This window comes from Sinocyclocheilus rhinocerous, unplaced genomic scaffold (genome assembly GCF_001515625.1).
Source record: "Sinocyclocheilus rhinocerous isolate Xijiao unplaced genomic scaffold, SAMN03320098_v1.1 scaffold2279, whole genome shotgun sequence".
Taxonomy (NCBI): Eukaryota; Metazoa; Chordata; class Actinopteri; order Cypriniformes; family Cyprinidae; genus Sinocyclocheilus; species Sinocyclocheilus rhinocerous.
In genome coordinates, this window is record NW_015645063.1 from 293,134 (window position 1) to 316,746 (window position 23,613).

A 23,613-nucleotide genomic window follows, 5' to 3' on the forward strand; every position below is an offset into this window, starting at 1 on the left:
CACAAACGTTATGTGGCAGTTACTTTCAAACGCGGATTTGCTCTATTTTGGTCGCGCTACCATAGACATCAATGTTTATATCTGAATTATAAACTTTCATCCCAGTATCTCTGTGATAATATGAATGACTGTACGACAGAAATAATACTGTGTAGTAGTTTGAAAAGACTGTTTGTGAAGCTGTTTCTTAACCAAACAAGGTAACTGCTCTCTCTGTGTCAGCGGCAGTGCGAACGCAGATTTGAATGATCCGGTAAGACTTTTTCAAAGGTTTAGTAGACACGGGAGAATCGTTGTCATTTAGAAATGAGATCGTGTGGTTGTCTGAATCGAGATCGCGATCTTTTAACGATTAATCGTGCAGCTCTATTAAGTATATTTATTTTTCACTAGGGTAGTTATCACCATCACTAAAATCCACTATTGGTCAACCTCTACTTTGAGACACTAAACCAGCGGTGGCGAACTCCATTTATTTTTCACTAGGGTAGTTATCACCATCACTAAAATCCACTATCGGTCAACCTCTACTTTGAGACACTAAACCAGCGGTGGCGAACTCCGGTCCTGGAGAGCCGCACGCAGCCCTGCAGAGTACAGCTCCAACCCTAATTAAAACTCACCTGCCTGTAGCTTTCTAGTAACCCTTCAGACCTTGATTAGCTTGTTCAGGTGTGTTTGATTAAGGTTGAAGCAAAACTCTGCAGGGCTGCGGCTCTCCAGGACCGACGTTCGCCACCCCTGCACTAAACAAAAATACATTTACTAATGAAAGGTATTAAGAGTAATTGTTGAATCCTAAAGAAAACTGACTCAAAATCCAAAGAACCCGCTATGAGTGAATTTAGGGCTTTATCAATAGACTAGGTAGATAAGATAACCACATGAAGACTCTTCCCTCTTTCAGCAGTGCCACGCCTTTCGTCACGCTACACCACATCTCCACTGAGAGCTGTGGGTCCATATGGACTAACAGCTGATGTGAAGAAAACACACATCAGAATGTGGTTTTGTGAACTACATTTTTACAATCACTTAAACAGCCTTAAACCTAGGTTTAGCCTGTTAGTAAACAGAGGCATTACTCCATCAGAGCTGACCAGTAGGTTCTTGGCACCAAAAACAACCAACGTATTTTTAGAAGAGGAGATACGGTGTTCCAGCCTGATATCGCAGAGCCACTAAATGCATAATTCAGCATAAAAGCACAAGGAGAAAGAAAAAGCTTGACATCACCACCATGCATAAAAATGACAAGAGTAACAGGGACCTGAGAGACAGGACACATGATACAGTACGGCACTTCACATTTAGATAACAATGGAGCTTCCATCATTAATTTCAATATATTAATGCTGTGAGACCTCTCAAGACATTATCAAGAACTAGTCATGGTAGACTGACATCAAAGATGTTGTATATTTGGAGGAAGTGATTAGCACAGACTGTAATGCCCAGAGGAGAACAGTCCATATCAAAGCCAATGAGTCATTTATTTGCGTGGATTGAGATAATGTGACATTTGATGCAGGCTATGCTACAGTGACTCCCACACAGCCCCACTAAACCAGATTTAAACAGTGCATACACAAGCACAAATGAGTTGAATTACTTGTGTCTGTTTAATCCCTTAGGCCAGTCTATGGCTAGTTTTTATTACAGAGCTCTTTGGCACTGCTGAGTTTAACAGGCCTGTAGACTATTAAAAGCATATAAACTGTAAACCCTGATTGATTTAAATGTTTCAGAGTGCATAATGTTGACAAGCAAATATCACGTGGATGGTAGGATCAGTAATTTGATGGGCAGGCAATGAAAATGTTTAAGAGGGCAGTTTAGGGATGATGATGATGAGTAAAATGATACTCAACTCTGAAAATATAATAAACTTTTGTGAGAAAACCAAGAATGTATACAAAAAGAGCTTCTTCCTGACTTTGTCTCCTGGTCCTGGGTGAAGTTGATGCAAAGCCCACATGGAAATCTATGTGCTTTTAACTGCAAGTCTGACATGCCCTGAGGCTGGCACAGACCAGAGGAGACATGAGCATGAGCAGTCATGCATGCAAAAAACATGCAGTCACTGCACACAACTGGAGCCCATCCTCTGTGACGCCTCAAAACCAGGCACTCAGAACAAGGGGCGGGTGTGTCAGAGGTTAGGAAGAAAGGGGAAGAGATAGAAAGCGAGAGCTCTTTGAGAATTCCCAAACAGGGACACAAACCCTGCTCTCTTGAGCAGAAATAGCTTCATCTGCAACATTTCTGACAACAGAAGCTCATAGGTTATTCATCGGTTTACTTAGAAATGTCATTTAAGTAGTCTATATTTAGGGATCAGAAATGTAAGCGTATGCTGCAGCTAAAAAAAGATAACCATAAACTCTTCAGAAATGAAATAAACAGCAGTTTGTGAGTTCAGTTCAGTGCAAAACGTTACTCCAGGCTGAGCCAAACTGCTCATAAACTAAGCATAAACTGCTGTAGCTTGCACTCTGCAGTGCAATCCAACTTATTTTACATAGTCATCAAAGGTTCAGATTACAGTCTGGATTGCTTGTGAGACCAAGTTTTCTAAAGATTTACCATTGTTTGGCGAATTTTCATGGGTGAAATTTAGTCATTTCAATCGCAATCCACACAACTGGAAATTTCGAATGAGGGCAAACAATTTCCCCATGAAGTCTTCACAACAGATTTAAGTTGGTCACGTAGATAAGCTGACCAACAGAAAGCTGCTTGATAAGAAAGTGACTTTTTTTGTGAGCTGTGCTTTATACATTGACACTGACAATGGAAAAATTTCTTGAAATTTTTTTTAAGTTACTTATCTCAAACTCTGGATGATAATATATCTGTTCTGGTCCAGTCACAATGTTTCACAAGACACATGTTACAGTGACACAATGTTCAGCATGCTGCCTAACAGTATTTCCAAATATATTACTTTTCATTTTTAAATATAATAATACACTGGCTCAAATCAGTTTAACATACAATAACAAAATGTTATTATTACAGAATGGACCAAAAAAATACTATTCATATATTGTTTTGATAAATTAGTTTTTGAGTAATAGGCCAATATGAATCAAACAATATGGTATCACTTCAGCCCACAGTTATGAGAGACAGTGTACCAGAGATCAAAGACAGAATTGTCAGCCTCCTGAAGGTCAAGATAAATGACAGCAAGGCCCTTGAGATAAACAGCATTAAAGCAGGGCGGAAAAGACTTGCATACAGAATGCCAGATGTTGTCCAAACGTCCTGCTGCCATCTTTCTTTCTCTCAAACAAAACTGCAAAAAAATGAGCAATTCAGCATTGCATGTTCAGTCATTAACAAATATACATGACATTAAGTACTGAAATAAAAGAACTTAACTACAGTACAGTGAGATACCATGAAAGTGTCGTGACATCACACCAGGGGTAATATAAAGACAGCACATCCCTAAAACTGTTGGTATTGGTAGTATCCATAATATATATATATAATAATAAATGAAAAATAAAATATGAGCAGAGCATGGGGATGCTATGAAACAAATAAATGAGTTTAAAAAAATAGCACATAGCCTCAAACTTGGTCTCAATCCATAAAGTGAGAAAAGCCAGATAACCAGAGAACTGGTTAAACACAGGGCAATGACAGGGATCCTGAACAGTGGTCAATCAATATAGGGTTTCGATGGCAGATTCTAAAACTTTTAATTTGATTTTGTCTCCACAATCATGAATATTTAATTACAGTGTTGGTTAAACAACAATATCTTCAAAAGAAACCAAATGACAAAATACTATAAACTTCCATTATAACATTGTATTGTCTTGTGAGCAGATATTTATTGACTTTCAACAACACAGAAAGTTGGTACCAATGTCTCAAATTTAATGCATTTGAGGGTGAGTTAAGATCATAAAACTGCCATAAAGTATTAGCAAAGTACGGCTATTATAGTGTGTACACAGCAATAAACCGAATTATTAATAACAATAAAATGCGGTAAATGCCTTCATTCAGATGGTCGCAATAAACCACCGTTAATCTGTGCGCTTACCTTGGTCGTAACAATACAAATGCAGTCCATTCTCTCATATCGGACAGAGACCTCGCGCCTCTCAGCATGTCATTTCGCAACTCTCTTCTTTAACGAGAATCACGCTAAATCCGTTCATAAATGCGGAGCTCACAGCTACTCCTTACGGACCGAGAGAAAAACAAGAGCGATCCACGTGTTCGTATTTGTTCTCCATGTTGGCCATGTCAGTGAAGTTCACAAAGAGGGAGAGAGAGATACGCACATGTCTCCAAATAATCCCGAAAGCGCATGAGCGCGCTGCATCACACCACGCCGCATACTCTCTCGCTGCTGCACCAAGCATCTCACTGATCAAACTTAGAATAAATGCCTTTACTTCTTCGCGACCATCAAATCGGTTTAAATTAAAGCGCTGGAGACAGCCTCACACTTTCTAGAAAACCGTGCCCGCATTTATGGATTCTACGCAAAGACTAAACCACGACAGGCAAAGGGTCATTATCTAAAAACGAATGGTGGGTTTCCGCGATGTCTAATAAAGATAACAATATTCAGTGGTCCGTGACATGACATCTTTAATTATAGCTCAACCAGCACCAGATAACATCGAAAAACACATCTAGTGCGGCATGTTGCATGCGTTGCGATCCAGATCTAATTTTAATACTTTGTTAAAGACCACATTAGCCAGCAAAAAAAAATTATAATGACTTTGCATGGATCTCGGAAAGGTAATAACTCATATCAATGCAAACATTTTTCATATCTGTCACTATTGTCTGATTAATGGCATTGCTGGAACGGAGAAGACTTTTCAGCAGTGGCGTAGCGTCTGGGTATGCAGGTGCATACGGGCCCGGGCAGATTGGGGGCCGGCCGAGCCGGGGGGAACTTTTAATTTAAACGAGAGAATGAATTTCCTTGCAATTTCCCTGAATTTCCCTTGTCCGACAGCTTATCAGAATTCTCAACCGAGTCCGACTGGAGCCCGTGTCTTTTTGCTTTCTCTCTTCCCCATTACACAGCTGCTGTTGCAGTCATTAAAATAGTTCAGTTTCGGTTTTTAATAGCAAAATGGTAATATTTCTTTTCGTTTCTTTAAGTTAATTTAGAAATATGTTTGGAACGTTTGTTAAATTCAAGGTTTTTTTTTTTTAAAGGAACGACCAAGCGGCCAGCGGCAGACAGTGAGTTGAGCATATTTTTGATCAATTTAGCCATCTCAAATCAACAGGACGACTTGCCTAAAATAAAACCTATAGACATAAAACACTTCATGCATCATTTCACAGTATTAATTTAATTATTTAACCTAGATAAATGTGCCCTGTTAGGCGCATTTCCAAACGTTTGTGCGGAGAGTGAAAGCTGAATCGCGCTTTGCAGGACATGGGAGGCGCAAGCGCGACAATTTGCATTTTTTTTAATAACAGTGGAAGCTTAAAAATACGCCGCATTTTTGTTCATAAAGGTAAGAGTATACATCATTCGGAACTACAAAGGGTCTACTTTTATTTGTGTGCACTCACAATATCAACAAAACTAACCTTGTGATTTTGTAAAATAAGGAAAACAAACGCTTTCCGATGCGCTTTCTGTCGTCTCTGTCTTGAGCAGGAGCGCCTCACAATGATGAACTGAAACTCAGCGAATACTTGCCCTACCGACGTGATAAATATATCTATATAATGCTTTAAATTACTATTTTAAAACGAAATATTTCAATTCAAAAACAAAAACTCTCTCATTATGTAATCCGTAAAGATGCATTTCTCTATAAAGACACTTCTAATGAGGAGATGGCGAGTCAGGTGCGTCAAATTCAGTAGCTACAAATAGTCTATACTACAGCATTTTAGAGCCACGTTGAAAAATAACTAAATAAGATTAACGTCATAATGTTTTAAGAATAAAGACAAAATTACGATAATAAAATCATGTTATATTGCGTGAAGTTAATGTGAAAATTCCACCTATCTATAGCCTACTCCGCCAAAAAAAAAAAAATTAAGAAAGTCTGTGGCATCCGTCATTCTTCATATTTAACATAAAAAACAGCAATAAAATGTAGACTTATTGACGTTTTTTGAAACTGATTGATCGATTTCATGAGACATTTTTTCATGCATGCATTCAAATACTCATGTTAATTTTGTGCTGCAAATATTAAAGGCACAATATTTAATTTTCGCCGCTAGAGGGCGCGTATTCAAAATAAACAGCGACAAAGGCTAGTTTGATGAGCCGTGACTGAGTGTGGAATTGTGGGAGTTGTAGTCTTCATCCACACAGCCGATGCAATCCGACGGGACGTGCCTTTAAAGAGGAAAATATCATTGATTTATATGCCGCTTCAACTGAGGTGAATTATCTCACTACAAATTAAAGAGCATAAAAACACATTTATTGTTTGTATTTTACTTAATAAAATTGACAGAAGGCTGAGACTTTGTAGTAACAAAGCACAAAGCTGCGATTATTGGGTGGATTGCGTGCTACAAATAATGAATGAAATAATGACTTGAAAACGTTAAATATAATTTCCAAGCATTTAGCCTATACCGTAAAACAGCTTGTGAATAGTCACGATTCACGTAATGTTATCCTACTTCAGAAAAATCAACAATAGGGCCCATGTTAAGTTAACCGAGTTGGAGCCCATAACGTTTGGGGGGGCCGAACAAATTTTTTTGCATATGGGGCTGACTTGCTACACCACTGCTTTTCAGAATAATAAAAACTTAAGGAATTTACCTGAACTTTATCATGCTAGTGTTAATTACAAATTCATGAACATATAAAATTACACTGCAATATTTCATTCACAGCAGAGTTTCTCACATCCTGTAAAGACTGACAAGTACAGATTTGAAAGTGACAACTCGTACAGGAGAGAAATCCAGACACCCCACAGAGAAAGTGTTTCGGCAGATCTCAAGCATGTTCCCAGCAGATGCAGCCCCACCATCAGTCACCTCACACACGTTTTAACACTGAGCCAACAGTGTAAAAGCAGCCTTTATATAGCTCATAAGTAGATTGTCCTGAAATGCAGTGTAAGATTAAATATTTGATGCGCACAGTGATCAGCCCTTCCCTTCAGAAGCAGCCTCTGTACTAGTGCATGCTGCAGTTTCACAAAGGGTTTTGGATCAAAGGAAACAAAAAGAACACTGGGTAATAAACAGTTTCTAACAAAATAGTGCTAGTGTTGGTGTTCATGTTAAAGCAGGAACTTGGCTGGGGGGGGGGACAAATTACTTAGAAACAGCCCACATTTCCTCTGACTTGCGAGATGAATGCTGATGTTACCAAGTCCAAAAATACACATGCGTCGGAATCTTAGTCTTAACATTTTTGAAACATTTTAACATCCAAAGTAACTTCAGTGTCTCTGGGTTAAATATACAATATTGTGATTCACAAAAGTGAAAAGTACATGTTGTATTTGCTAAGAATAGAATATTATATTTTATTATAACAAATCATACTGATTATAAGAATAATATGTCTGACAACTAAGCGAGTGTTGCATCAACACACAGGGCACTTACCTTTGTTGCTCATAATGGGAGTGATTTAGCTTTGTGCATTTAAAAGGTGCACTATATAGAAATTTTCAATTGCTGTTTGCAAACACAACATTCAAACTTGGCCCCTGTACCCATAGGTCTCTGTGGAACAAAAAGGGTGCGTTTCACAAGTATTGGTCTTTTTCAAACCAGGACAGGCATTTTTTTTTTTTTTTAAACAAACCAATCAAAAACAAAAGCCCAAAGAGGCCATGCATTATTATTTTCTTTCTTGTTTTCTCATTATTGCAACTATTTTGTTATGCCTAGATCATGATCAAATCAAGAAATAAAAAAAAATAATGCTGCATGTCTTTAGGATTTCCATAAAACTGGGGAAAACATTCTGAAAATCTGTTCTTTAAGACATGGAAATATTTAACTCTTTTTAATACTCTTTTTCAGCAATTGCAATTAAGGATAAGGACAGACAAATGAAATGTGTAAGTGATATATAGGCTAAAACAGTAGCTATATTGTGACAATTATACATTTCGCCTTATGCTGCTACAGGTGTTTTATAATAGTTGATGAGCTTCAAAATAAATGAATAGTGCAGAACACAACCAATGGCCCGTGAGAAACAGCGAGTGAGAAAAATACATATTTTATTTATAGTAAATCTCTCATAGCTGTTTTAAATCTGATTTAAATCTAAATCTCACCTTTAAATCTGGTTTAAAATGCAATATAACTATTTATAACGTTAGTACTGTAGGTGTATTATTTGTTTTTTTTTATATCAACAACACATACAGAGGCACTTAATTGCATTGGTGTATCTTACTTTATAGTATTTTGCTACGTACGCTTAATATTTATTACTGATATTTAACTGACCTTGTAAGATGCATTAATATAAAAATGTGACCTGAAATGATGACTCAGAAAACTTTAAACAATAGGATTACTTTATTGACCATATAGACACAATGATGACTGATGACAAATCTAAAACTGAATGACAAACAAATTCACCAAATAGAACAGTGAAATGTTAGCTATTTTTAGATAATGCTTTATTGTGAGCGGAAGTAGATTGTTTGAAGCTTTTTATAGTGCAAATTTAGCAAAAACATTAAACATCTGGTAGTTTACCACAATCCATTTACATTATTATACATGCAATCTCTCTTAATGCTTCTCCAGGAATCGCCCAGACAATTGACCATTCGCAAAGAGCTTGATTTATAAGCGATCTGACCGATCATAATGCCAAATCCGCCATCTTGCCCGACAAACAAATCAGACAGGAGAGTAGATTAAGTTCGGTGGACTTAAATTTGAAAAATAGTGTATTGTAGGGATGTAACGATTCACTCAACTCACGATTCGATTCACGATTTTGATTCCACGATTCGATTCAATTCACAAAATGATATTTAAGACAAATTATAAATTAAATGTGTCCTTTTATTATTGCTTAGACAAAATACTGTACGTTTCTTTGTGAAATTGAAATATAACACTATAATAATATACTAATATAGCACTTGCATGTTATTGCTCAACTCATAAGCGCTGCAATTTCTGTTGCATATGAGAAACTTCAAAGGGCAAACGAAACTGAAAGCATAACAAAACAGCGCTTAGAGTGTATACCTACTCCGCTACAGCAAAAATTACGCGCATATTGAGGAAACGATGGATGGTTTTCAAGCGAAAGTCAAGTAAAAGACTGCTTCTTAAACCTTAAGGTTTCTTAAGGTGAACATGCTGGTATTCTTATGGGGGGAAAAAAACATGCAAGCACTGTCACCGTTAGTTTTACTTTTCTTTTTGTTTTCATTTTTGAAAAACTTATCTTTGCTGTTTACCTTAAGCTATGGAGGCTCTCTTTTATTTATTTATTTATATGATTCCTCAGTGTTTGCTAAACGTTCTGTAATTTATTAGTCGGTATATAATACAGCATGAGGTGTGTGCCATGCCTCATCTTATTCGTTTTTGTTAAACGTTTTGTAAGCTAGTTTGTCATTGTATCTTACCGATTTATTGTTGTTGTGCTTTTTAATTAAGAATAACAATGAATCCATCTTTTGTTTTAGTCTTAAAAAATGAAAGGTGTGTAGACGTAGCTATTATGAACAGCAATGATACAGTGTTTCCTTGGTTACCGCTGTAAACAAAGCAGCGCTGAACTTATGAACTTTAATATGCGTTATACAGAGGCAAGAGGAAAAGAAAAAATACCATCGAAAGACAGTAAGTTCCCCTCAGACATACATTCATATAAACTCCTACCCCTAACTGAATCGCGATTTGTTTGGCATCTCAACCGATTTGAATCGTCACATATTTGAATCGATTTTCAACCGGCTCGCGGTTAATCGTTACATCCCTAGTGTATTGAGACATAGCAACAGTAACTAAGGAGGGTGTGTTTTTGGGAGGAAAGGGTCAATTTCAGCAAATCAGGTAACAAGGTTGAAAAACGCCTATGCCGTTTGAAAATGCCTTAAAATTGGGAAATGCCTTTTTGTTCTGCAGAGACCTTATACTCCTTTCACTGGAAGAACACTGACTACGGTTACATGGACATCAGTAATCGAATTATTTACCTTATTCTGAATAAGTCAATATTACGATTCATATTACGAACATGAGTTGCTTTTAGAATATTCCTTTCATGTTCCCGTTTTACATGTTATAGTACATAGATCGATTAATGGCGCACGTCATTACGTCACCACACGGCACCATCCGACGTCCCCTCCAGAATTTCACGTATAAACATATAGTTCGTCTTCGTTATGATGCCATATACAGTTTTGGGTGTTTCATTTTTAATTTACTGAAAGCTTCAAGTGCAGTTAATTATTTGTCATGCTATACATGCAAACAGACAACGGCATTGTTGAAGCCATTCTTTTGTTTGCCGTCAAATGGTTGACCACTGCCGTGTGTGTATCCTGTCGCAAAATGCACCGAACAGAAGCCACACACCCAGCCCCTGACGTGATAGTTACTAGAACACATGGCCCAACCGACTCACAAAACTCTGGGAAGATGAGTGATAATGCATTTCGAAAATATCATGTTTATCATGCATAAATAGCATTGAACAGTTACCCTAATAATTAGATGACTGGCTGTAATTTGCAAGCAGTTTAGCCATCTTTAGTCTAGCTCACTGATCTATTATAAAAGATCAGTTGTCTAGCTCAGAAATAAACAATTACATGTCATCATTAAAACGTAATTACAATGCCTTATAATCAGTCGAGATGCAGCAGTCAATAAAGCAATAGCAACACAAGCTAATTGTTTTTGTGTTGAGACAGGAGAAATTAGCAGAGCTTCAGGAGTTCAAATAATTGATAAATTCACGATAAAGTCCGGCACTCCCCCATGCTGTGCATCGTTATTGGCTGGTGGCTACACAGGCACAGGACAGTGTCTCTGCAGACACAAAAACTACCAATCACAAGTAATGATTGAGAGGGATTATTTTTGTAGGTCTACAATTTTTTTTTTTCAGAAAATTCTGCATAGTGCAATAACCTTAAACTGACATCCCCCTATCTTCCACAGTCCCCACAATCTCCTGTGACCTGGGTTTTTTCCATAATGAACCCTTTTCACAATTTCAAATTTGGAACATGAAAGTGAACTTCTGCATAATAACATTTAATGGGAGATATGGGGTACACGTGAGACCATAAAAAAATACTATTGTATTTCCATTTTCAGTTGAAATTTCCATTCCATGACTTTTTATTGTCTTTTTTATATTTTATTTATTAGTGTTATAGATTTTATTTCATATAATCGCTTAAATTCCGATAACAAGCTCCTATCACCAAAGACAAATTCCTTGTGTGTGTGTAAACCTACTTGGAAAAAGTTCTTTCCATTTCTGATATGTCAGTCACAAGCTCAGCTATATTAGCGTTTACTACTTTTTTTAGCAGTAACTTTATGCTGTTGAATATAAGACAAAGTACAGTTAAAAAAATAAAATATTAAAAACTTTGTCATGTTAATTATTGCAATAGAAATGTGTCATCATAGTTTGGGTCAATAGTGAAATTTAGTTTGACAAGGACATCAAGGTATAATCATTCTACACAAAAGGCAAAAGGTCAACAATGCAAAATACACAGACTTCGGTATAAAAAAACACAGCCCTTGGATAAGAGATTTAAATACACATTGGTAACAGGAGATTTTGAAACCAACACACCAAACTGACATTTTCACAATTATATTAAAAATATTTTTAAGTCCAACACCACAAATTATAAAAAGTTATCAGGCTGATTACATTCAGAAACAAATGTCACATTTCAGAGATTGAGAATTCAATGCGGCTAACACATTTTGAATCACATTTTCCGTTTCAAAATTGTGAAAATGCCACCCACAGCTTTTGGCCACCAAAACTTTTCCCATCGATAATGCTGTGACATTTGTCCACGGCAAACCCATAAGGCGAGCCTAAATGAATGAAGCGCAATGAAACATGAGTCCCTCTATTCTTGGAGTAAACCCCATCGACGAGGCTTGGGGAACGGGGTAGGAGGAAATGAGCGGCCCAGACATGCGGCCATGGGGGATGCCCAACCCACCAGACCCGTGTCGGTATGATACTTACTTGGTCCAGCTCACTGGGGGAGGATTTCGCTTTAGCGAGCACATGAAGGATTTCATTTAGGAGGGGAGAGTCCTGAGAGTGGCCATTTTATTAACACATAAAGAAACAAGAGGGAAAAGAAAAATACATTGAAATACACAGCAGAGGGGCAAGTTAGGCAAGTTTATTTAAAATGACCTATATTCCACTAGTATGAAGTTCAAAAGCCTGAAAAAAGCAGCAACTAATATTTTGTTTATATAAAACAAAATATTAGAGAGTACTGTAAATTACAGTGGAAGACAAATGAGAATAAACCTGAATAAGTGATTATTGCGTTAATGGTATGATAGATCATTCCACGTCACCTCTTTAGGGCTCAGATTTCCAAGTTGTAGTGATATAAAGGTGTACCAGTTTATAGAATCAGACCAGTTTAGTGACTAACTCACCCACAGAAAATATGCAACATTTTGGCTTGTGACACGGGTCATTCTGAAAACGTTATATTGTTGTTAGTGGAATATTAGTCAATCAGTAAAGGTCCTTTTTCAGACTAAGCTAATGTGTGGAGCCAATGATGCTCTGCTAAAAAAAGAATATTCTGTTCTTTTATAAATATATTCAAAAGTGGCTGTTCATGTTGTACATGTCTACACACTGCAGGCAGGTGGTGGTATTGTGACAACTGCCTTAAAAAAAAAAAACAGACTGGTCCAGCTACAAGCATGCATATTACATCAACATGGTTCACACATCTAAGTCTAACTGCTGTTTGAATGTTTTTATATACGGTGAAAAACTTTAAAATCTCATTACATTTCCTTTTAGATCTATTAAAGTAAAATACTGTTGTATGTACAGTTTTTGGAAGTAAAAATAGCAGTGCATCCTACAATTTACAATGAAAAAAAAATGAACACTTACAGAATTCCCTGTGACACACTTCATATTTTTCAAAGAAATAAATATTTCTTATTAGCTTAGCTTCTTCTTATCAGTTATGTACATTAGGGTTCCATGTTTCATCTTATGTTGTAAAATCCATGTTTATTGCATTATTTTATGTTGTATGTTAAAGTGATAGTTGACAGATAAATTAAAATGAGTTGTTAATTTACTAACCGGCAGGCCATCCAAAATGTAGGTGACTTTTCTTCAGTATAACAGTAAGGAAGGTTTTTAGCTGAAACCATGTTCCTTGATGATTTATAAAATACAAGTCAGCGGCTGCCCATATTTGAGAATAAAAAAAGCACATTAAGGAACACAACATTAAAACCCGTGGCTCATGATGATATATTAAGGTCTTATGAAGTGATTGGTCTGTGCAAGAAATGGAACATAATTCACAACATTATTACCTGTAATTCATAGCATCAGGCAAATAACTGCTTGCATTTTATGAATCACCAAGGACCATGGTTTCAGCTAAAAACTTCTTTACTGAGTAAATTACCAGCAAATTTTATATTTTGGGTGAACTATATCTTTAAGGGTCAGTCACACTACACTTTTCATTCCACTGACTTCCATTCTTATGCATGCAAACACAGGAGACAGGAAACGCAAGCTCACACGAAATTTGTGTGTTCCAGCGTTCAAGTTTGGTGAACTCTTTGGTGACCTGCGAATTCGTATCACACGAAGATGTGTGACTCACAAGTATAAGATTGGTGTAACCTGTGTGAGCTGAAATCAAACAATGCTAACTTTAAATCTGCAGAATTGGAGAAGTAGAATTCAAAAGTGACTGATAGATAGATTGATAGAAAGATTGCATATTTTTACATTTTGGACGCATTATTATGTAATACGCATTATATAATTATGTTGAATTATGATTTTTAAAAGGACACAGAGAGTCACTTCATATTAAGACTGTTGTGGTGTCAGTAGAAATTTTGTGTCCTCAAAGTCTAGCATGACCGTGGCTTTACTATGATGTTTTGTATTGGTGTGTATGACACAGTGCACCTTCTATATTAGTATTTACTTCAGCTTGTGGAAAAGCTACTTGTGATGAACTCTTGATTCTTCACATGGCTTTCCCTTTACCACCTGTGTTACTATGGTGGTTGTCAGTATATGTTAAAAGTACAAAACAGTTTAGTAGCAGTGTGGCTATACATTATTTCATTTTACTTTTTTAAAGGGTCATATGATGCGATTTCAAGTTTTCCTTTCTCTTTGGAGTGTTACAAGCTGTTTGTGCATATATAAGATCCCTAAAGTTGCAAAGACTAAAGTCTCAAACCCAAAGAGATATTCTTTAAAAAAAGTTAAAAGTCGTCCACGCCCTCCTAAAATGCCTCGTTTAAACACACCCACACATGTCTACGTCACTGTGTGGGAAGATTTGCTTAACACCGCCCAAATGTTCACGCAAAGAAAGGTGGTGTCATTTTTATTCTCGCTGTAGTATTGTTGTTGCCGCACCCATGTCGTGGAGACGCTGTGTGTTTCATTGTGAAAGACACCAAATACACAAAATAATGTTCTTTTTAGCAACATCATATGACCCCTTTAAGCTGTAAATATTTAAAGGTTGTTCTGTAAAGCTGTTTTACATTTTTACTGTATTTTTTTACATAATTATTCTGACAACAACAGCTGCCAATTTTATTTTGTAAAATTAACAGGATTTATTATTTTTTTTTACAGTTGCAAGACGCTAGTAAGATAGTGGTCTGTCAAGTCACTATCCAACCTCAATTTCATTATTACAAGTGATTAATTCATGCAAGTTCCGAGAAATATGAGAAAGTGGGTACAAAGCATGTTTGTTTATTTTTTATCTATTTAGTTTGTTCACAATTATGTTAGACATTATAGTAGGGCAAAACGTTTAGTAAACTTTAGTAAAACTTTAAGAATTTAAACTGCAAAATGTCTGGAGTTACCTTAGAATTCCACAGCTTATCTGTCCAGCAAGTAAACTAAAATTCCATAACAAACATTCAGTCATAAAGGAGTGTTTCTTCAACTATGGGCACTTTTGGTCCTGTGTATTTCTCACTGTCAGTATTTTGTCTACTAGCAATGTAAAACAACAGACATACATCACAAGAGAATTTTGTCATTACAGTGTTTCAAAGCATTTTGTGGTGGGATGAAACTTGAAAAAATTTTTAATATAAATTTATGGCTAGAAAGTTTCCTAAAAACGCAATTACACTGTAGAAAAATTAGGGCTGGGTTTTCTGTACATATTGTTTACAAGCCGCTATATTGATGTCTTTGCGCGGTTGAAACACTGATTGAGCGATTACATGAGAGGATAAGGATTTCGCTGCCAATTCTCTTGAACTGAGGTGCTACAGTGATCCATCACTCCACAGTAAACAGCGCCCAAATGGCATTTATTGTTTGAATGAATATTGTAACAAAATGGACAGAATTTGAAATCGGAGACTTTGTTTCATATCAAAAGTAGCAAAGCACAAAGCTTATTGCGATTTATTGGATGGGAGGTGCGTTATAATGTTCTGTTTATTAACTGAAAACAGGCTACACTAACAGATTCTTGGGATTTAAGAATAGATATTGTTTCGTAAAAATGAGAATCGATTAAAATCAAGAAATCAATATTTTTACCCAGCCCTAATAAAAAACAATTATTTTATACACTTTATATTTTCACACTTTGTGCATAATTGCATACAATTGCAGTTTGATTAGAAATGCACAATATAAAAATACTGTTTACTAGTGATATTTGCCATTTACCATTAATCTACAGACATACAATTATTGGAGCGTAATGAATTGTGAGCTTACAAAACTACGTATAAAAAGTTTTTCATTTTGTTGTGTGCATTACACATTTGTGAGAACCTTTTACACTTTTAACTCAAAGCTGACTGGTAGAGACAACTGTTGTGTTGTCTTCTTTTCTCCCATTCGCAGCTTACCACGTCCACTGTTTTCCACATTTTTCATAACTGTGGTGAGAAATGACCGGTGCTGAAATAGTTTTCATGACTCTTTAAACAAACATCAAGCAGCAAAAGTCTGAAGGTCTCCATACATCCACTCCTACATTTAAAAAATGTATTTTTACTGCTTGTTCACTTTAGTCACAATTCTGTACCAACTTATCTATCTTGTTATGATTTTAAGAGGTCATTTAATGACTGAAAATTGCTTCCTTTCAGGATATTCTGCATAAGTACAGTATTCTGTTCCTCTGCATCAGGGAAAGAGAACATCTGCTACTAAAGTATTCAAGTGCACAAACAGCATGCACAGAGACTGCAGTTAGAGCCACGGAGTGTAAAGACTCATTCGTCGTATTTGTTTTCAACCACGTCACGCACAGCTACTGAGACCAATTTGCTCTCCCTGAATCCAGGAAGACAGAGTGTCTTTTCTGACAGTTTCTGTGAAAGTGTCATTCTGTACACGATTTCCAGCAGACCCTTTTAAGATGGATTACAGTAAATTTTAGGATCAATGATAATTGTGATTGACTCTGCATGCAAAGCAGGATGTCAAATTCTCAGAAAGCCTGACTGATGATTACATAGAGGGTGTGACTGTAAAAGCATGTGCCCATTCCCCATTCAGAACAGTTACAAATGAAGATTAAGACTGCCATTAATCCCCAATAAACATGTCAATCAACAGTAAGCCATGTTTGGTTGTAGCTTTGTAACCTGAATAATAGCCTATATAATTAAATGACCATGTTGTGGCATGACTTGTTTCAAGACAAGTTGTGAAAAACAAGCAGCATGCCCTTTTCTGGATTTCTTACAAAACATTCAAATGTTTTTACACTGAGATGTTTGTGAGATGCTAGAAATGTGTTTGCAGACTTTGAATGACATACAAAGTTTTAAACACAGCATCGATCTGACCTAAAAAAAAAATCAAGAGCTCTATTCACTCTATCTAATCCTATTCAGATGATTAGAAATTAAAGCACACTTACCTCTATGCTGGTGCTAAGGCTGGGCAGGGTGCCTGAAGTCACCGTTGTGCTTTGAAAGCTGGAGAAATCCCACAGGTTCACTGGGTGTATTGCATCGGGCACTTTCACCGATTCCCCACATCTCTGATTATCCAATAAGGTCACTTCATAAAATTCCTGGATATCTGTTAAAAGAAAATATTTTTTTCAGTTTTTCTGTAATACCCATATCTGAGTGAGCTTACTAAAAAGAAAAGGATAAGCAAGATACAGTGGCCCCACAAAATATGTAGACACTTAGGCCACATGTAAATGTATGAATTTTACTGCATACACAATTTCATTTCAAAAAGTACTTTTTGCTATTAATTCTAAACAACCAGCACCACTGTGATTTTTTTTTAGTGGATCCATGGAGTCATTTCCGTTCAAGTTCACACAGAGCGTAGCAGCCACAGGTGTGGTTCATTACGTTAACTATAAAAGTTTCACTAACATTTGACAACCGGAAATTGACCAAAAAACTTTCTTAAATTTTTAATTGTATCTTAAGTGTCCAAACGTCTTTTAGTGGGGCACTATATTTGCAAGATATATAGATAGAAGTGTTTTGAAGGTCATTCAAGGGCACAGTATTTGTGCAGATTAAAATCTTGAATGCTTGTTCATTAATGATCAGGGTCTCTTTACTGATGTGATTTAGTAGCCAATGACATGTATCTATAAATACACATCTTAGAGTGAACTAGGGCTGGGCAAAAAAATCGATTTTTCGATTAATCGTTTTTTTAAATGACGTCGATTCAATATCGATTCTCAAAAGCCGCGAATCTATCTTTTCCGGGATTTATTTCGGCACACATTTAAAACAAGATCTGATTAACGTGAATCTTATCATTAGTCTTCAATGGCATTTGTATTAAAACTATATTCACTGAATGTAGTCAAAAAATCGAGAATCGAATCGAATCGGGACATCTGAATCGATACCCAGCCCTAGAGTGAACATCAGTTTAAAGATTACAAACAAGAGTGTGAACTGAAGCTAGAGGTCATGGGAGATTTAAAGGTCATTCACAGCTGTTAAAACATTCATCAGGTTATAATCGTAATGATACAAGGGTCAGCAAGCATGCTTTCAACAAAAACAACAGATGGACCCCACAGGAACTTTTTATTATGAACATTTATAGCACTTATTTGAAAGCCACCACCCAGTCATGAGTAAACACAGTGCATATTTATGTATGTACATGGCAGATAAGACTTTAAAGACCACTTTAAAAATCAAACAAACAGTAGCAATCCACACAAAAGGCATATGTGCAGTTTCAAATAAATTAGGGAACTAGTCTCTTCCACAAGTAGAGGGGAAATGACTGTTTGAGAGAATGGCGTGCTGTTTGACACTCGGCAGAGAGAGAAAATAGCAGAGGGATATAGCTCTTCTATGCATGTCAGAGATTGGGTAACAGTCTGAAAATACATGTGGGATCACATGGAGCTACACAGCAATGAGAATAAATATTTTTATAATGCACACTGGTGGGGGTGATTCCCTCATCTCTGGTTTCCCTTTGAAACCCTGAGTCCAGTGACTTCACAGCCCCTCTGAAAAACCACTGCAGGCTTGTAACTGGGCTCCCACTAGTGAGCATTTGTCCTATGACCATTAATAATTTAAATCTAGATTATTTTATGTAATGTTAGGGTAATGCTTTTCATAAACATTTTTTGTTAAACTGGTTCAAAGTCTGGATAGCAATAGCTTCTGTGCAAGTCTCAGGACCTTAAAATCTTCATCCAATGTTCGGTCCGAATGCAATGATAGAATGTCCTATAACCGCCTGTCATCATATGTATCTGCATACCTCCACGCACCCAATAGGGAGAGTTTGGTGCATGGCTACTGTCCAGGCTAAGCCAGAGGGTGTTTAGCCAGTGTGGAGAAAGAAATTCAAATACCATTACAGAAGTGCAAGCCAAAATTCGAAGACTTGCCAAAATACACAGAGATAGACAATGGGGTAAAGCAAGGGTAAACACTGGCAGTGTTTTTACAAGATTGAGGAATTTGATGGAATGTTTTGAGTTTCAATTGATACGACAAACTTGCAGTATTTCTTCTCGACAGGCAAGCTCAACTTCAAGTTAAATAATTTTCTAATATGTTGGACCTTTTTATTGCAAGTAGCCTACTTTTACCTGTCAAGATATGTCTTTACTTTTTATAGACCCATGAAGCACAAAAGGGGCGTTTGTAAAGAGTGTTTGAAAACATGCTGTGACACTAGTAACGCAGAAACTGCATTCTCCACCTTTAAGGTTGGCCAGAAATAAAATAAAACATTTGTCCCACAGACACGAAAGTTCTGGTTGGCTAAACGAATCCAGGATTTATTTCTTGAGATTAATCGCTGTTCTTTCACTTGTCAGTTCCCCTGTGAGCCTTAGTGAAGCTAGAGGTTGTCACAGAATCCAACCATTTAACATCTGACTGACCTCTCAGTCATGCAACTACTCCCAAAATAAAACTACAACAAAAGGAAAACAAATACTGAGTCTGTTTACTGAAATTATTCAGGTGAAATACAAGGGCCTTCACTTCACCTTATTGAAAATATTGTTTTAATTTGTTTGATTGTTTGTTTGGTTTTTGAAAAACCATACAAGTGATCACTTATCAGAGTTTTTTTTTCTGACTCTGACTACCTGGAAATTTACATTTCTTAACATTAAGAAACTGACATTTTTATTTGTGTGCCAGTGACTGACATTATTCCAAAGCATGTCTTGTTTATAACATGCAGTGACATCTGATAGCAGGTAGCCTAACTGCTGGTTATGTGACAACTCTTTAAAGTGTTAGAAAAAAAAAAAGAATGGTAGAACACAAGATGTCAAGAGCAGCTTGAAATTTGCAACCAACCTGTCCAAAAGTAGGGAAAAAATTAGAAAACAAAGCTATCTTATTGAAAACAATCTGGGACAAATAAATCAAAGGTCCTAATGACAGCATTTAGATTTTTCAAGTGCTGAATCATCATGCATCAAACAAATTAAAAATGCATTATATAAGAGTGTGCGTTTATACAGCACTCTAGAGGAGTCCGCTGCATTATTTGAGCAAAATATTTCATAACTTCACGAAAGCACAAGCTCCCGAGCGCTTTGGAAAGAAGGAGAAACCGGCGCGACTGGCGTTTTCCCACGCGTTTTTAGGCGCGACGTGTGAACGGCCCCAAAGACTGTCTACACTGGACGCGACAAAGCGACCGTTGCCAATCATTTGAACTTTGTGTCAGTACATCATAAATAGATCGCGGCATCAGTTTACTGTCGGGGATTTGTCGTGCCGCACCGCATCCAGTGTATTTTCAGTGCTGGAAATCCATTTATCCTTTGTTGAAACTTCCGTGTCGTCCTGGAGAGCGCAGGTCACGGTTGCTTAGCAACGGCAGACGCCAGACAGTCACACAGCATCACTGATTATAATGGGTTCATTGTATTTTGTGTAGACACGGTGAGAGCCACGCAGACGCACGCACGTGAACTCTGAATTCTGTTCACTTCTGCGTCTATTTGTGCCTGAAATACTGTGCTCTGCAAGTATCTTTTACATTTGATTATTCAGTTTCTGTACCTGAATCAGTGTTTCCCATTCATTAACTAGACTGTGGCGACCCGCTCAGAGCGGCTCCGTTCACAGTGAATGCAGTGAACTCCGTTATTCACTAGAGAGATCGAGGACCACCCACCAAAGTCTCACAAAATCCTTTGGGAAACACTGTGAATACTGTTAGACTTACCTGAAAAATATAAAGCACTGCTTATTGCATTTGTATCTTTGCTCTGTAATATTTTGTAATTTGTTTATTTACTATGCTGATTTAGTAAATCACCCCAATCATTATATTTTTTTCCAAAGAAACTATTCAAGTCATGTGGTGATTTTTTTTTCCTTATCACAATATATATCGCAGGAAAAAATAAAATATCGCAAAGTGAGTTTTTTCCAATATTGTGCAGCCCTAATAAATAGTTATAAATTATAAAAAGAAGGCTTTAAAAAGATCGGTATTGGTGATCGGTATCGGCAGATGCTGCTTTCTGTGATCGGCGATCAGTGATCGGCCTCAAAAATCCTGATCGGAGCACCCCTACATTTAAGTATTAGTTTTAACTTCCCTTTACACACTCTCCTTTTCTGTCCTCACTTTTCCACCTCTATCATGTATTTCCAAAACATTCTGGCTGTCTCTCAACAACGCTCTAACATCACACGCAGACGGCAACGCAATCTTGCTAACCTGCATCCTATCTCTACATCCTCTACTGCACATCTTTCTTTCTCTGTGGGTCTCTGGAATTGACAGTCAGCTCTCAACAAAGCAGACTTAATTTCTGCTTTTTCCTTACAATCCACACTCAGCATCTTTGCCTTGACTGAGACCTGGATTCGTCCAAAAGACTCAGCAACCCCAGCTGCTCTATCTAACAATTTCTCTTTATCTCACACCCCACGTCAGGTTGGCCCGGGGTGGGGGCACTGGTCTTCTCATTTCAAACTATTGGAAATACTCAACCCACTCTCCCCTATGCAATTATAACTCATTTGAATCTCATGCGATTACTGTAACAGCTCCTATAAAACTCCAGGTTGTGGTAATTTACCGCCCTCCTGGGCAACACATGCAATTGTATTGCAGACAACATTTTGGTAGAACCCATATATATCTCTGACCATTTCTTCATTACATGTAAACTACATTTTGCTACCTGTGTGCCACCAACACCTATACCGGTTACTTTTAGACGAAACCTACGCTCCCTTTCACCCTCCCATCTTTCCTCTGTAGTATCCTCCTCTCTTCCCTCCAGGGCAGCAGAGAGAAAATGGCGCAAATCAAAAGATCCGTCAGACCTGAGTATGTATCAGTCTTTGCTTTCATCTTTCTCTGCTGGAGTCCATACTGCCAAATCTTCATATTTCCACAAGATCAGCAGTGCTCCAGACACACGTAATCTCTTCAAAACATTTAATTCTCTCCTCTGTCCCCCTCCACCACCTCCCACCACTTCTATAACAGCTGATGATTTCGCCACATTCTTCTAGGGTTGTGTACTGGCAAGAATCTGGCGATACGATATGTTGCGATACATTGTGATACTGTAAGCAAGGCAATATATTGGGATATTTCTTATTTTAGGAATAGAATATATTTTTAGGAAAGCTGTCATAAAGAGCACACCAACATATGCAAACCTTAGCAATAAATAAATAAATAACATTTATTTAATCAGAACACAGTGGGATCTGCATTTGCAATAATCAGTCCCTGTAACATTCAACGTTATTGAACCACTTTTTGTGCAGTACGAGTCAAGGGGGGAAAATTTAAGTGCTTGCAGGATCCTTTAGTTAAATGTATAATATGTATTTTATAAAAAGACCATATATTTTTTTAGACCCTGCTTTAAAGGTTCACATTTTAAGTTTACAATTGTAACATACAATGTCATAACATTTTGATCTGAACAAAAGAATTACATATGCTTAATATCAATGAAAAATAAAGTGCATGCAGGATTTCTAAAGAAAACAAAATTTTTAAACAAAATAAATACAGATGTTAAACATTCTCAGAACCTTTCCACATGGATTTCACAGGTTTTTCATTTTGTATTTATGTTCCGCGTGGAATTGCCGAGATCGCGATTGCAACTGCACAAAACGCCCCCACCATGACAGGAGCCATCTTGCGGCTCTTGCGGCTCTTCACACGGGACGCGGCAAGCGGCGGGACCGAGACAGTGCCCGCGCAACGCCAAAATGACGCCACACTTCAGCTTTGTACACCGAAACGGGAACTGGAACAATTCTTTCATCCTCCATTACTAGCAGTGAACTATATTAACACTAACATTAGTGGCATGCTCTAATGCTAGTATTTCCTGTCACTGTTTAAGTTCAGAGATGAAGACTGCCATCTAGCGGTCGGGATATAAACTCAAAATGAAACAACTGCCATGAATCTTGTATGATTTATTTATTTTTTTTAAATATCGATATTCCATTTTTGAGAATCGATACTGTATCGCCAAACAAAATATTGCGATACTCCCGTGTATCGATATTTTCTTACACCCCTAATTTTCAGTAAAATATTTCAATAAATTCAAAGCTCAGTAGACACAGGAACTTTCCCCATTACATTCAAGCAGGCTCAGGTAACCCCACTGCTCAAAAAACCTACATTAAACACTTCACTTACAGAGAGCTACAGACCTGTCTCTCTCCTTCCATTCATAGCGAAAACCATCGAACGAGTTGTTTTCAACCAGGTATCATTCTTTCGTCCAACAACCTGGACGCTAACCAGTCAGGTTTCAGGAGTGGCCATTCAACTGAGACTGCGCTACTGTCAGTCACGGAAGCCGTACGCATTGCAAAAGCTGATTCCAAATCATCAGTTCTTATTCTGCTGGATCTATCAGTTCTTAT

General features: G+C 37.2%; 1 protein-coding gene across 10 annotated transcripts in view; it reads right to left on the minus strand.

Moving 5' to 3' along the window:
- The window catches only part of dlg1b (discs large MAGUK scaffold protein 1b), a 140,420-nt gene that overhangs the window by 106,536 nt on the left and 10,271 nt on the right, over positions 1-23,613 (minus strand). For 5 of the 10 annotated variants that reach the window (XM_016508553.1, XM_016508550.1, XM_016508549.1 and 2 more), the window contains exons 3-4: positions 17,130-17,293; positions 12,215-12,286 (exon numbers count right to left, since the gene is read on the minus strand). In XM_016508553.1, the coding sequence (XP_016364039.1) occupies positions 12,215-12,286; positions 17,130-17,293 (236 nt within the window). The remainder of the gene's footprint in view (positions 1-12,214; positions 12,287-17,129; positions 17,294-23,613) is intronic. The other 5 variants (XM_016508552.1, XM_016508551.1, XM_016508557.1 and 2 more) reach the window with 1 other exon arrangement.